This window comes from Meleagris gallopavo, chromosome 28 (genome assembly GCF_000146605.3).
Source record: "Meleagris gallopavo isolate NT-WF06-2002-E0010 breed Aviagen turkey brand Nicholas breeding stock chromosome 28, Turkey_5.1, whole genome shotgun sequence".
In the NCBI taxonomy this organism is placed as follows: domain Eukaryota; kingdom Metazoa; phylum Chordata; class Aves; order Galliformes; family Phasianidae; genus Meleagris; species Meleagris gallopavo.
The window spans coordinates 2963569-2976092 of record NC_015038.2 but is presented as its reverse complement, the minus strand read 5'-3'; the positions used below and the strand labels follow the sequence as shown (position 1 = coordinate 2976092).

The window sequence follows — 12524 nt, the reverse complement described above, 5'->3', positions numbered from 1 at the left end:
GCAAAATCCCTGCTCTGTGGGGTGGGAGCAGCCCCAGCTGCTGGGCTTCACCAGGGACGACCCACCTCCTCGTGCAGTGTTTCTTATATATATATATATGCACTCCCCCGTGCCTGAATACATGTGTGTAACTGTAGGTGTACGTAACTGGGTTTATGAGCAGGCTGCAGAAATTGCTTTATAGCAACATTTTGGGAAGTTCTGTTGAGACAAGCGTGGCTGGCATAGATGGGACCTGAAGCACATGTTGCAAGGGTCTATCCAGGTGGGTGATGCTATGGGATGTGGCAGTGACAATCCAGGACCTCCCAAGTGATGCTCTGAGCAAATCAAGGTGCCAGCAGCTCCCAGTCTGGGCTTGGCTGGAGGATAAAGCAGGAGCAGAGCAGTGGGAGCGGCGTTCACCCTGTGCTTCCCCTCCTTCCCAGACCAGTTAATGATGGAGGGAGATCAATGGGCACTTGGGCTGTCCGCAGGTTAATGGCCTGCAATTACAGAGGAGTAATTAAGGCATCGGTATCTCTATTGATTGGCAAAGCTCCAGCGGTCTGCGTTCCTCTGGCCAGACGGAGTGGGTTCCACCTGTCCTTCTCTTGTCCCTTTCTTTGCACTTGGCAGCTCTTTTGGGATGAGACCAGGAGGAATTGGCCACGGCCCTTCCTGCTGTCATCTCTGGGTAGAGCTGAGGTCTTTTGCCCACCCTCTGCCCCTCTCCTTCACATCTCTGTTCCCACAGCTCCCAAGGGTTGGATCTGCGGTATCAGTGACCCCCTGGGGCTCTGTCCTGTAGCAGCTGGGGGGAAGGGGGGAGGCAGCTCCATAAGGGCTCCTGTGGCCATTTCCAGTGCTGCTGGAGCTTTTAGTGGTGGTAATGGGGAATGGAGGTGGAATTGCCCCTCTGAGGGCTGTCAGCATTGATCTGTGCCCCACCGAGGTCAGGGAAGAAGTGAGTGGGTGTTGTGAGATGCCATAAAAAGGGCTGAGACTAATGCATGCATATCAACCTCATATTGATCACAGGGATGGGGGTGCTATCACTCATTTCTGGGCAATAACATGATTTTCCCTACAGGAGTGATGGGAATAACAAGCATCTATCAAATAGAGTGGATAAAGGAGTACTTTTAAGGTTTCCTGGTTGAGCCCACCTGGTTCAGAAGGGTCCTGCTCTGTGTTGATGCTTGCTGGTCCCGTGCCAGGACTGCAATGCTCAGTGCCATTCCTGCTCCATCCTTCCACATCCCATAGGACTTTGGGGTAGGGATTGGGATGGCTGCTGCTCCCATTGCCCCAAACACTCTGAGACTTCTCCTGCCCAAAGTTAAGGTGCTTCTGTTCCCCACTGCTGTCCTAATGATGGGGAGGGGATGGACAAAGCCCCCCCGCAGCACTGCAGTAATACTTTCATCCTCTTAGTGAGGTCTGCAGCAATTACATCTTCATTAGCCAAATAGCTTTATGTTTTTCCCCCTTCCTCCAGCCCATTCTCGTCAAGGCTTTGCACGAGGGAGCAAAGAGCACTTCAGAGCCTTGAGTAGGGATGGGAAATGCAGGGCTCTGCCGGGAGCTGTGGGGTCGGGGGCACCTGGGTTAAACCTTAACGCTCCCATGAGTTTGTTGCGCCATGGGGGCTTCCTGCTCCAGCTCCTCTGTGCTCAGTGAGGCTGTTTGTGTTGTGTCAGTGCTGGATGCCAAGCAGCACCACCCGTGCCCTGTGCACTGCTGAGCCACCTGCGTCAAGCAACCGCTGCACCCTTGTGCCTTGGTTTCCCCAGCTAGGAAGGATGCTGCTGTCTGCACTGAGGCTTCCAAGGTGTTTTGGTGAGGGCTCTGTGCTCCCATGAACATCGAAGCTGGTGCTGCTGCTCTTGGAATGGTTCCCCTCGTGCAAGGATGGCAGGATGGTGTTAGCCAGGCTGGGCTGAAAGAAGTTAAATTGCACAGCAGTCACATCGCTCCCTTGGCTGATAGGCGCTGCCCCAGGAATTGGGCGCAGTCCAGATGGGTGCTCCATCCTCAGAGCACGGGCTCTGCTCTGCTCCCCTGTACCAGAAGTTCTCCTGATGTGCTCAGAGCAAATGCAGGTCTTGTCCTGCTGCTTTGAGCTGCAGGAGCTGCTGCACTGAGATTGCAGGGGCCCCCTGCAGGGCTGCGTGGGTTGGGAAATGCTTCTCCTATGGATGGTTTGGGGTGAAGTGCTGCTGAGCCACCTCCCTTCCCCAGCTCCTCCACCATCAACCTGCCCTGTTGTGTCCCATCACAGCTTCTGGGCTGTGCTTTTTGCTGGGAAGGGCTGTGGATGTGGATGGGAAGGGGACACAGCATCAGTGGCTAAAAAGCTGATGGACATGAAGGGCAAGCATTGCCTGAGTTTTGAACAATGTTTTATTATATGTTTAGTGTTCTCTATACAAAAAAATCCCAGTCTTTTTCTTTTGTACAGTGATTCAAAAAAAAAAAAAAAAAAGCTATCTGAGTATTTTGGCTTTCTTTCATCTCTCATGCAGTCAGTTTATAAGTCCTTATATTAAACACTTTTTCTGTAGTCCATAGCTCTTCTTGCTGTAAAGTGTTAATTTTACAGCTTCAGATACACATTTCTCATTGAAACAAGTGGGTTAACGCAAAGGTGTTGGTTTTTTTTTTTTGCTTAAAAAAAAAAAAGGCAAATAAATACATAGAATATTGAGACCAACCAGGTGGTTTTACAGAGAGGACGGATGGAGATATATTTACAAATTAAAGGAAAACAAAACAGTCCAATATTTTTCCTTCCAATGAGAGCGGAAGAAACGAACATAAAGAACGCTGTACTGCAAAGAAGTTGGTTTTAAGGGTTTGACACAGGGTTTGGACCATGTTGGACAACCAAAGCCCAATGCCCACTTGCAAAGGACACAGAGACAGGTGATGCTGGGCAGGGGGAGCTGCTGGTGCAGCAGGTTGTTGTGTTGGGACCAGAAACTCAACGTTATTCTCTTCAATAAAACAGGTCTTAGTGCAAGAAATAGGAGGTGGGTGGGTTGGTTTTTATTATTATTATTTTTTACGTTTACAAGGTTTGTTTATTTTTATTGCTTAACTGAAATTGTTTGCTGCTAGTACACAATTGAGCCTGGTACGGTGGATGTTACGTTGCAGGTTGAGCGCACAGCTCTGCTGAGATGTGCACTGAGGAGAGGCAGCGGGTGGATGGGTGGGATCGAGGATGGATGGAGTGTGTGATGGATGGGTGGGTAGTAGGGTTGATGGGGCAGGCTGGATGAGATACAGAATGGTGCGTACAGGACAGAAGGATGGATGGGCACCAGGATGAGTGGATGGGCTGTGGGATGGATGGATAAATAGGGCACAGGGTGGATGGATGCGGTACAGAACAGATGGGGCAGGCATGGGATGGATGGATGAGGTACAGGATGGATGGTGTGTGGGACAGATGGATGGGGTACAGGATGAATGGATGAGGTAAGGAATTGACAGGTTGTTGGATGGATGGATGGGACTTGCAGGGATGCTACTGCATGGCTCTGCCCTCACTCCAGCCCCACAGCAGTGTGTTCTGCCTTGCCAGCTCTATCTATCCTTGGAGGCAGAAGTGGCCATCCTGCAGGGACTTGGGGACATTCCTCTGCAAGAAGGCAATGCTGTGCAAGGGTGTTGTGGGGATGGGCTGTTGGTGTTTCCACAAGAAGGGTTTTAGGAAGGCTTGTATTGTCTCTCGGTGCTTCCCGCAGCACTTCTGTCTCTCACTGCAACATCATTTCAGGGGAAAAAGGAGCAGTCTCAGCATTGCATCAAAGCAACAGCCACTCCCTCCTGTCCTATGCCTGTGCTCCATGGTTGGCTCCGGCTGGCCGTGTGTGCTTGTCCCTGCTTTTTATCCTCAGGGAGGATGCATTTTCTGTAGAAGAGGTGGTCAGAGCATGACCTGCTCCAAGAAGTCCTGCAGGGATGGGCACCCTTTGATGGGCACTGTAGGGCCCAGCCCTGGGGCTAGCACAGAGCCTTCCCATAGCCCTCTGCTTGTCCCTGGTGAAACTTCAGGGCAATATGCAAACAAATACAGTATTTTTTTTTTAACTGTATCTTCTGATTATTATTATTATTTTTTTAGTAAATTTCACACCCAGCGATACAAACCCACAAAAATTACACTGAGCCATTCGTTCTTGGGTCCTCATTGCCTTTGTTTCCTATGTGATCACAAGGAAGATGCTGCTCAGACTCTGTCACTGTTTCTGTGAGGCTTTTTGGGGCTCGCTGAAGCCACATTGCACTGGGCAAGCACAGAAAGGCTGCAGGGTGAACGCTGCCCAGCTTCCAGCAAGATGCAGAGAGGTTAATGGCAAGACACAAACACCAGTGTTAATACAAATGGCACATAGCAGACACGTGGCACAGCCTGCCCTGCTGCCAGGACCGATGCCTCCTTGAGGGCTGGGGATGCTGTGTGGTACCCAAGGCTTCCAGTTCCCACAGCAGAAGCTGCTTCTCTATAACAGCGGCTGCAAGTTGCTTTCCCTCCAAGCTATGCAAACTCATACAGACAGCTGTGGGCTCAGGAAGCAGCCTGCCCCGTAACTGAGAGCTGTGTTATGTTTGGCTTAATGGGTTTGCTTAAAAACAGAAATGCAACTGTGGGATAGGCTGGGGATGCCAGTGGTGAAAACAGCAGGAACGGATCTGTTGCATGGGTGCATTTACATGGAGGGTAACAGCAGCAAACATGGCCCTGCCCTGCAAGGTGACATTGGGAAGGACCCTGGCAGATGGCTCCTGTGCTGACCTGGAGCCCCTCAGCTGTAAGGTTGGGGTTGGGGTTAGGTGCATGTCACCCGTCTGCTGTCTGCTTGCAGCCTGTTTTCTCCCATGTGCTCTGTTAATGCTGACCCGGTCCTGGCTCTCCTCTCCAAAGTGCAGGATCATTGTGCCATTAGCAGCTTCAAGAATGTGGCAAAGTACATCTGAGCAATCCCTATTAGTAGTGTTCTCGTTAGCGATACGTCTTCGTAGGAAACCAGCTGAAAGAATAATTGCATTAATCCTATTGCATTTAATCCATTAAGCTGAACAAAACCCTCCTCCTTAGGAAAGAAACGAAAGAAAAAATCCATCCTAACATCATTCGACGTCTGCAAAACGGTCCGAAGGAATCCGATCTCTCTCAGCGAAGGTACCTTTGGTTTCAAAAGTGCAGGAAGTGGGAGAATACACACAGCGTTGGCCACTAAAGACTCTACCCTCTATAGGATCCATGCGTTCCCATTTGGGAGCTGACAATGTCCTACTCCTACTGCTCCGGTGGCTCCGAGGCCATCGCGTTGGGGAGCGAAGCGGGGTGGGGGTTAGTGTCAGTCTGTTAAACGTCCTGGGACGTTGGAAGCTGTGTAAGGCATGTGAAGGAGCACTCCTATCCGAGACGCTTTGTTACGGTGTTTTTCCCAGGCTGAAAGTAAATTGCGTGGGGTTTTGATATGTAAAGAACAGCAGAGGCGAGTTCCGCGCTGTGGAAGCGTCTCTCAGGCTGATTGATTGAGGCGGGGGGGAGGAAAGGCCACTGTAAGAAATTATAGGGTTTAGCTGAGAACCCCCAACCTGGCCGCATGCCTGCTGCTGGGGGGACCTCGGTGTCCCACTGCTGTTCCTGAGGGACGTATGTCCCTGACGTGCTGGAGCAGTGTGCAGGGCAATAGTGGGGGTCCCACAGCCACTCCCAGGGGGTGTCTCAGCCTGACCGCGTGGTTGGTGGCTTTCTTTTTGTTTTTTAAAATAAGCAGTTTCTGGTCCCCTCATCCCTTGTTCATACTGGTCCTGCTTCCACTCCCTCTTTGCTACATAAGATTTATGGAGTTGCCTTTAAAAGAAAGCAGGCATGGTCTGGGGAGGGGGGATTTCCCCCAGACTTCTCACAAAGCAAAGACTAAACTAAAATGTTTTGCCTGTGCTTCCCCAGGCAAGTGATGCTGTGAGCCAGGCTCGGTGGGCAAGTGGCTCTTAGCCATACTGCAGTACATCCCAGCAGCTCCTCATCCTCATGGGGCTCCCGTGATTTGGGCCTGGTGGCCCCCGGGGCTCTGTCCCACAGTGTTGGGGACCCGCACTTCTCAGCTTCAGGTGCTGCTAGAACTTTCAGGAAGGTTTGGGAGAGGCTGTGGGCAAGGTGCTGCATGAGGATGGACATTGCTGCAATGCAATATCGTGGCGGCGTTGCCCAGATAGAAACCACTCTCCTTTTCTTCTATGCATTTTTGATGGCTCGTTTCTCTGCTCAGCCATTTTCCCTCCCCAAATTCCTTTTTTTTTTTTCCACCCTGTTATCTGGAACCTTCCTATAAATATATATATTAAAAAAAAAAGAAAAAAATTAAACTCCCTCCCAAAAGAAGAAAAAGGACACGGGGAGCTGGGTACAGCACTCCTGCATCCCTCCATCCCTGCGCTTCAGCTCTGATTCTGGCTACATCTACAACTCATCCACGCCTCGGGAGTCCTTGCCATTTACTTGTTTGCTAAGGATAAGATGGCATTGGCAGCAACCTGGTCTGCCTGTTTGCTTGGATTATTTTTTCATTTTTTCCTTTTTTTTTTGTGTGTGTGTGTGTCATTGGTTGGTTTTCATTCGTATGTTGAGTTGGAGGCAGTGGTGGTGGTGGCTCTTTAACCCCCAGCCACTACGAGCCCCATAGGCTGTTCGTGGTCCCTTTGCGTTGCGCTATGCTAACGAATAGATAGCATTGACTGGGGATGTGGCTTCCGAGCTCTCGTTGCCTTCTGTCTCCTCCTTGTCCTTTTTCACTGTGTACTGGCCAATGAAGGAGCCGTCCTCGTTGAACTGCCCTTCCCCACCCTCTCCGTAGTCCACCAAGCTGTCGTCGCTCTCCTGCTGCTTTATTGTGCCATCCAGGGACGTCTGGCTGTTGGGCAGTGGTTTGTTGTCTTCATCACTGGTAGACAGACAGACAAAATGAGGGTTGAGAGTGGGGTTTGCAAGGGATGAAAACCAAGGGCTGGATATTCAAAAATAAATCCAGTGTGAGACTGTGCTGAGCTGAGAGAGCAGAAGAAAGGCACTGAGTGCGGGCAGCGGGTGATGGGGTGCCTAGTATGAACCCAAGGTGGGCACACGACCTCCATGAAGGAAGTCATGGCTGGGTTTTGTGCTGTGGTTGGGATTTCTGATAGCCCAGCCCTGGTGGTTTTTGGTTTTAGAGAGCAATTTTGTAGAATCACCGCATCGCAGAATATCCCAAGCTGGGAGGGAACCATAAGGATCCTGAGTCCAGCTCCAGGCTCCATACAAGACCACCCAAAAGTCACAAAACTCGTGTGAGAGCACTGTCCCAATGTTTCTTGAACTTTTTGCATGACACGCATTGCTCAGAGCAGTCCAACTGGATGTACATGATAAATATCCTTCCCTTGTCATTGCTTGTATCCTTTCCTTCTCCCTGCATTTTAGCCAACCTTGACGTAACCTTGGTTTAGTGAGGTTTGTTCCCAGCTTTCCTTGTGAAAACACACATTGTTTTAGACAGCTCCATGCAATGGGGAAAACTAAAAGCACTGCAAGGGGGCGTGTACAGGATGCCAAGTTCTGTGCAGCTCCCGAAACTCATGGGAATTTACCTTTCCAAGCTTATTTCTGAGCATCTAAGCTTGTTTGCCCAACTCTTTATCCTTTTCTCTTTTTTGCTGGAAAGATTAAGCCAGGTCACTGAAAAATAAATCGGCTGACCCACAGGAAAAAACAATCTTTTAAAGAAACCTTTTAACAAAAAAATGGGGGAAAAGCTGTTTTCTCTCAGGAGGGCAAGGACTGGTACCTCATAAATAAAGATAGTATTGCATCGAGGACGAGAGAGTTGCTATATATAAAAATTAATTTTCATATCAGCTAGTCATTAGTTCATATTTGAGCCTACATTCAGCATGCAAATTGTGTAATACAGCTAAGGAGATCTCTTACGTACCTTGAGCATTTTTCCTCCCTCCCACTCCTGTCTCTATTTATTTTGGTTTGGTTTAGTCCCGCACCCAGCAGGCTCGCTCCCCCGTATGGCAGTCCACTCTGTTCTTGACTTTTATTAAAATTGATAAAAAATATGGGGCTATTTCAAAGCTGTACACGCAGAGTCATCAATCAAAAAAACGATTCAGCCTATTTTTTTTTCTCTTCATTTGTTTGCTTTTTTGGAAAAACAACCTCCCGTAGCCTCTTGAGTTTTGGGGCCATTTTTCATTAAAGCAGCATCTCGGGACTCGCCCTTTGGGTAGGCAGCATCCACACTACGGTGCGTGGTCCTGGAGAGGGGAACAGGGAACATTTTGCTTGGACCAAGGAGAAAAATGCTCCTTAGTGATGGGAGCGGCCAGGGAAGGCATTGCATCTCTTTGTGCCATTTAATTAATGGCATCAGCTCTCTGCAGTGGGAGAGGAATTTGGTATCCCACGGCACAACTGGCAGCTTTGTTCCGTGTTTCCTTCCATCAGTGCTTTGTGAATTAAGCAATAATACAAAACCAACGTTCCAGGCCTTGTGTTAACTTGGCATCTCAATAAATAATAACTTGTTAGCTTCGTAAGTGGCTCCCTTCTAGGGGGAAGAGGATTCAGTCTGCAAGCAGGACCGGCTGTTAGAAAGCCCAATTAACGTCAAGTAGAGAGTGGCAAAAACCAGATCCTTTTAGCTGAAATACCCATTCCCAAGATTTGGGGTGGGTTGGGTTGAACTTGGATCTAGAGCCAGGTTTTCCCTAAGGTGGGGTCTGCAATGCCAAACTCCCCGGCAGTGCATTTCCCGTGCCTGCCCTGGTTTTACCTCTCTCCAACACTGCTCATCCTGTTAGTACATTAGGAGGGCGAAGCAGATATTCATCAGCACACTGATGTGCTCTAACCCTGTTAACATGGATTTCTATGAGATTTGCTGATGGGTGCATTAAAGAAGCAGAGCACCCAGCTCAAATCCATTGAGGAAATGCTATCCTGAGTGGCATAAATCATTGGGAAGAGGGGAGTCTGGAGCCAGGGGGCGGGTGCTGAGGGGTGATGCAGGGGATCCAGCCCTTCCTCTTGTGTCTGTTGTCAGCACCCCTTGGTCCCACTACACATTAGGGACCAGTTTGGGATGAGGGTGATGTGGCTGGTGATGCCCATGGAGCATCTCCAAGCAAAATGCATCGATGGGCATGGGGGTACTCTTGACCCCAGTGAGAGATAAGAGGAGTCGTGTTTAACGTTAGGTGTTAGGTGAAGGTGGGTGTATGGGGATGGGATGGGGATGGGGAGGGCTTTCAGCTATGGAAGAAACAAATTGCAAAAAGGAATAATTAAAAAAAAAAAAAAAAAGCTAAATGTGCTGGAGTTCTGGCAGCACGTGGTCCTACCTTTCAAGAGACCTTCATGGTCCATGTGGATAGACCAGGTGAAAAGGAGAAGAAAGAATGGGAATAAAACAGAGAGAAGCAGAAAGAGCCTGATCAGAGAGAGATATGATGAGGTATGCATTTACAGGGGCAGTGCTAAAACCAAAACAAAAAGTCACTGCATTCCTCATGGAGCTCATTGCCTCGTTATACCAAATGGAGCCAGTGGAATTGTTCAGATCTGGAGGAGTCCCATCCCTGGGAAACCTGATCCAGGAGAGCACAGCTGGTAGAGTCCAGGCTGCTTGTGTTGGGCTGATGGCCAGGCACAAGCTGTAGGGGACAAATGCCATGCTGGGGGACAAACAACATGCTGGCCAGGGGTTAGGTGAAGGGACAGCTCAGCATCTCCTACATCCCTTTGCTGGGCTTTCATGCTGATGTAACATCAATGCATGGTGATGTCAACAGTTGAACCTATTCCTTTGTCCTTCCCTTGCTGGGCTGGGGGCAGCTCTGTGTCTCCTGACCTGGTTGCTGCTGTGGGGTGTGCCACCAGATCCCAACCTGAACCAGAGCTGCATGGAGCCCAGGAGCTAAAACCACTCAACTTTCCCTTCCCAGTAGCCCGGATTTCTGGTCGGTTCCCCCACGTGCAGCTTTTAAACATTTGGTATAATGAGGCACAATCACTGGCACAGAACATTGTCCAAGGATAATGGTCTCCTGCTTTGAAAATAAGCTTCCCAGCTTAGCCTCTGCCCAGGAAAACCATTATTCTGTTAGTGGAACAGAAAGATGTGACAGTATCTCTTAATTATAGGCTGCAGAGATTTGAAAGTTGCATGCACAGGGCATTAAGGACGTGAGATATGATGAGAGCATATCAGACATGCTATGTGGAGGTGGGGAGGGAAACCAGTGAAGAACTCACGTCAGCTCAGATCCTGTCCTTGCTTGAAATACTAATTGCTACCCTCCTTGAGCCTAGCATCGCAATCATTTTGAATCTTAATCAGCCAACAGCATTTCATATCAATCCTTCAAGTTCACCTTCCTTTCTGCCTCCTTGAGAGAACCTCCTACCACTTCTGTTCCTGATGGAGGGGCAGAGTTCAGGGTCTGGTTTCATTTCTCTTTGGTTGCTTTTTTTTCCCATGTCTAGTTCATGGGATGCTGATGGAAAATGCAAGGGCATCCTGGGGCTTGGTATGAAGACTGCGCTCAGGCACACCATCCCCTTTCCCAGCAGGATTTAAGTACAGTATCCAGCTGTTACAGGGAGAAATCTTGTCTTGATTTAGTAAATCCATGACTCACAGAGCAAGGGTCACATCCATGCCAGCAACGTTGCAAAAACCTCAGCTCTATGGATAACAACCCCAAATACTCAAAGCAGGACCCTTCCAACTCTTACACTTCGGTCATTCCTATGTGAATGATATCTGTGTTTGCTCTTGTTGCCCTTCTATTTTCTGCATGCTCATGGCAGCGGGGCTGTCAATAAGAGGCTGAGATTCAGCTAAGCAGGAGTTGCTGCACTGTAGGATGGTCAAAGCATGGAAATCAGCAGTAGATTTTCTTGATTAAACTATTGTTTTCTGTATCTAATGGTTTTATCCATAGCTTGAAGCTGTTGCCCCTGCATGGTGTGGAGGGCAATAAAGAATGACTTCTTCCTAGAGTGTACCTATTTGAGTTCCCATTGAGGTATATTTGTATTCTCTACCATTCCTACCAGAAAACTGGGGAGCTTTGGTCGTCTGACATCCTTTGGAGAAAAACCTAATGTAGTTACCATTCTACAAACAGTATAAATGTAATAGTACAGAGGAATGCAGTTGTTCTGCTTTCATTTATGCATTGTGTGCAGGCAGACCTATTCATTTTGCTCCCTCTGAAGTCTTGGGTGGAACATGTGTGAGTTGTTACATCCCTCACTGAATTGTAAGTAAATTCTTCCCATCTTGGCTACATCAATTTGTAATGCTAGGAGTGCTGGTAATGACACAGGGTTTAATTAACCCCTGTTTTGAAGTCAGGAGGAAGAACTCCCACCAGACTAATTGGGCTGTGGATCCAGCTCTGATGGAAAGGTGCATTTAAATTCTTTAGCAAAAAGCAGAGCACACGGTAGGTGCTCAGAGGGCAAACTGGGTGTACTGTAAAACATCCCTGTCATCTGTCGAGTGTGGGCGATCCAATGAGACCTGACACATTACCTGCTCCTGCTCCCTGGAGGCAGGCAGCAGCGGGGGCACTGACATGGCTGTGAGATGTTGATCCCTCTCTGAAATATCCTAGGAACTTTTCCAGGAGGAAAGATGGGTGCTGCTCCTACCAGGATGAATTTTTGCTCAAAAGGGGCTGCTCAGAGGCGAGGAGAATTAGAGTGGTTTGAGCAGGATCACTGCTCAGCACTCCAGGGGCTGTTTGAGAAGGGTTTCGCTGGGGACCTTAGGGCAAAGCCTTGCTTTGAAGCCTGGGCAAGTGCACCTGCATGCTGCCAGGGCTGTTCTTAGCATGATTCTGGGCACTGCTTCCTTTATGAGCAGGAGAGAGGCTGAGCTGTGAGGTGATGTCCCTGAGATATCCACAGGATGCTTCAGGAGTTCACTCTAGCACCTTTTCCATGTGTGATCTGTAAGAGCCGTGTCCTGGGTCACAGCATGCCAGCTCTTCCTGGACTGACCCAGAAGCAAACCTTTGCAGCCAACTCCCTGCTTTAGGAGCTTTAGGAAACGTTTCCTTTGGCAGAGGACTTGCAGAGAGAACGAGGCAGGAGGAGAAAGGTGGGAGAAATAACTGAGGAGGCTGCGTGGCACCGTGGGGCTGCAGAGGGGGAGAGCAGTGAGGGCTGCGATGGGGCTGATGGGGATGTGGGTCCATGCCAGGGAGCATACCTGTAGTCAAATGAGCCATCTTCTACGTTCTTGTCTTCAGGATTCAGGTGCTCATCTTTGTTGTCACGCACTGTAAGCAAACACATCCCCAGCATCCCTGTCAGTAAGGGAGGTGCCTGCAAGGTGAAGTGCAGCTGGGTGGGCTTGCAGGCTGCTTCCCAGACTTCCTGCTGCAGTGGCACCGGGGCACCGGCACACAATGGAAAGTGACTTTTCTTAAGTGCTTGTCTTTGCTTTGCAAAAATTTAATGAGCT

At 49.2% G+C, this 12524-nt stretch overlaps 1 protein-coding gene across 1 annotated transcript; it reads right to left on the bottom strand.

Annotated features, from left to right (window-relative positions):
- Positions 1–6578: 6578 nt before the first annotated feature.
- LOC104914499 (neurofascin-like) lies at positions 6579–12436 on the bottom strand. The gene is made up of 2 exons (XM_010724215.3): positions 12270–12436; positions 6579–6944 (listed from the first exon to the last, which is right to left on the bottom strand). The coding sequence occupies exons 1-2, from the start codon at positions 12362–12364 to the stop codon at positions 6713–6715; spliced, it is 327 nt and encodes a 108-aa protein (XP_010722517.1). The 5' UTR covers positions 12365–12436; the 3' UTR covers positions 6579–6712.
- Between the last annotated feature and the right edge of the window lie 88 nt (positions 12437–12524).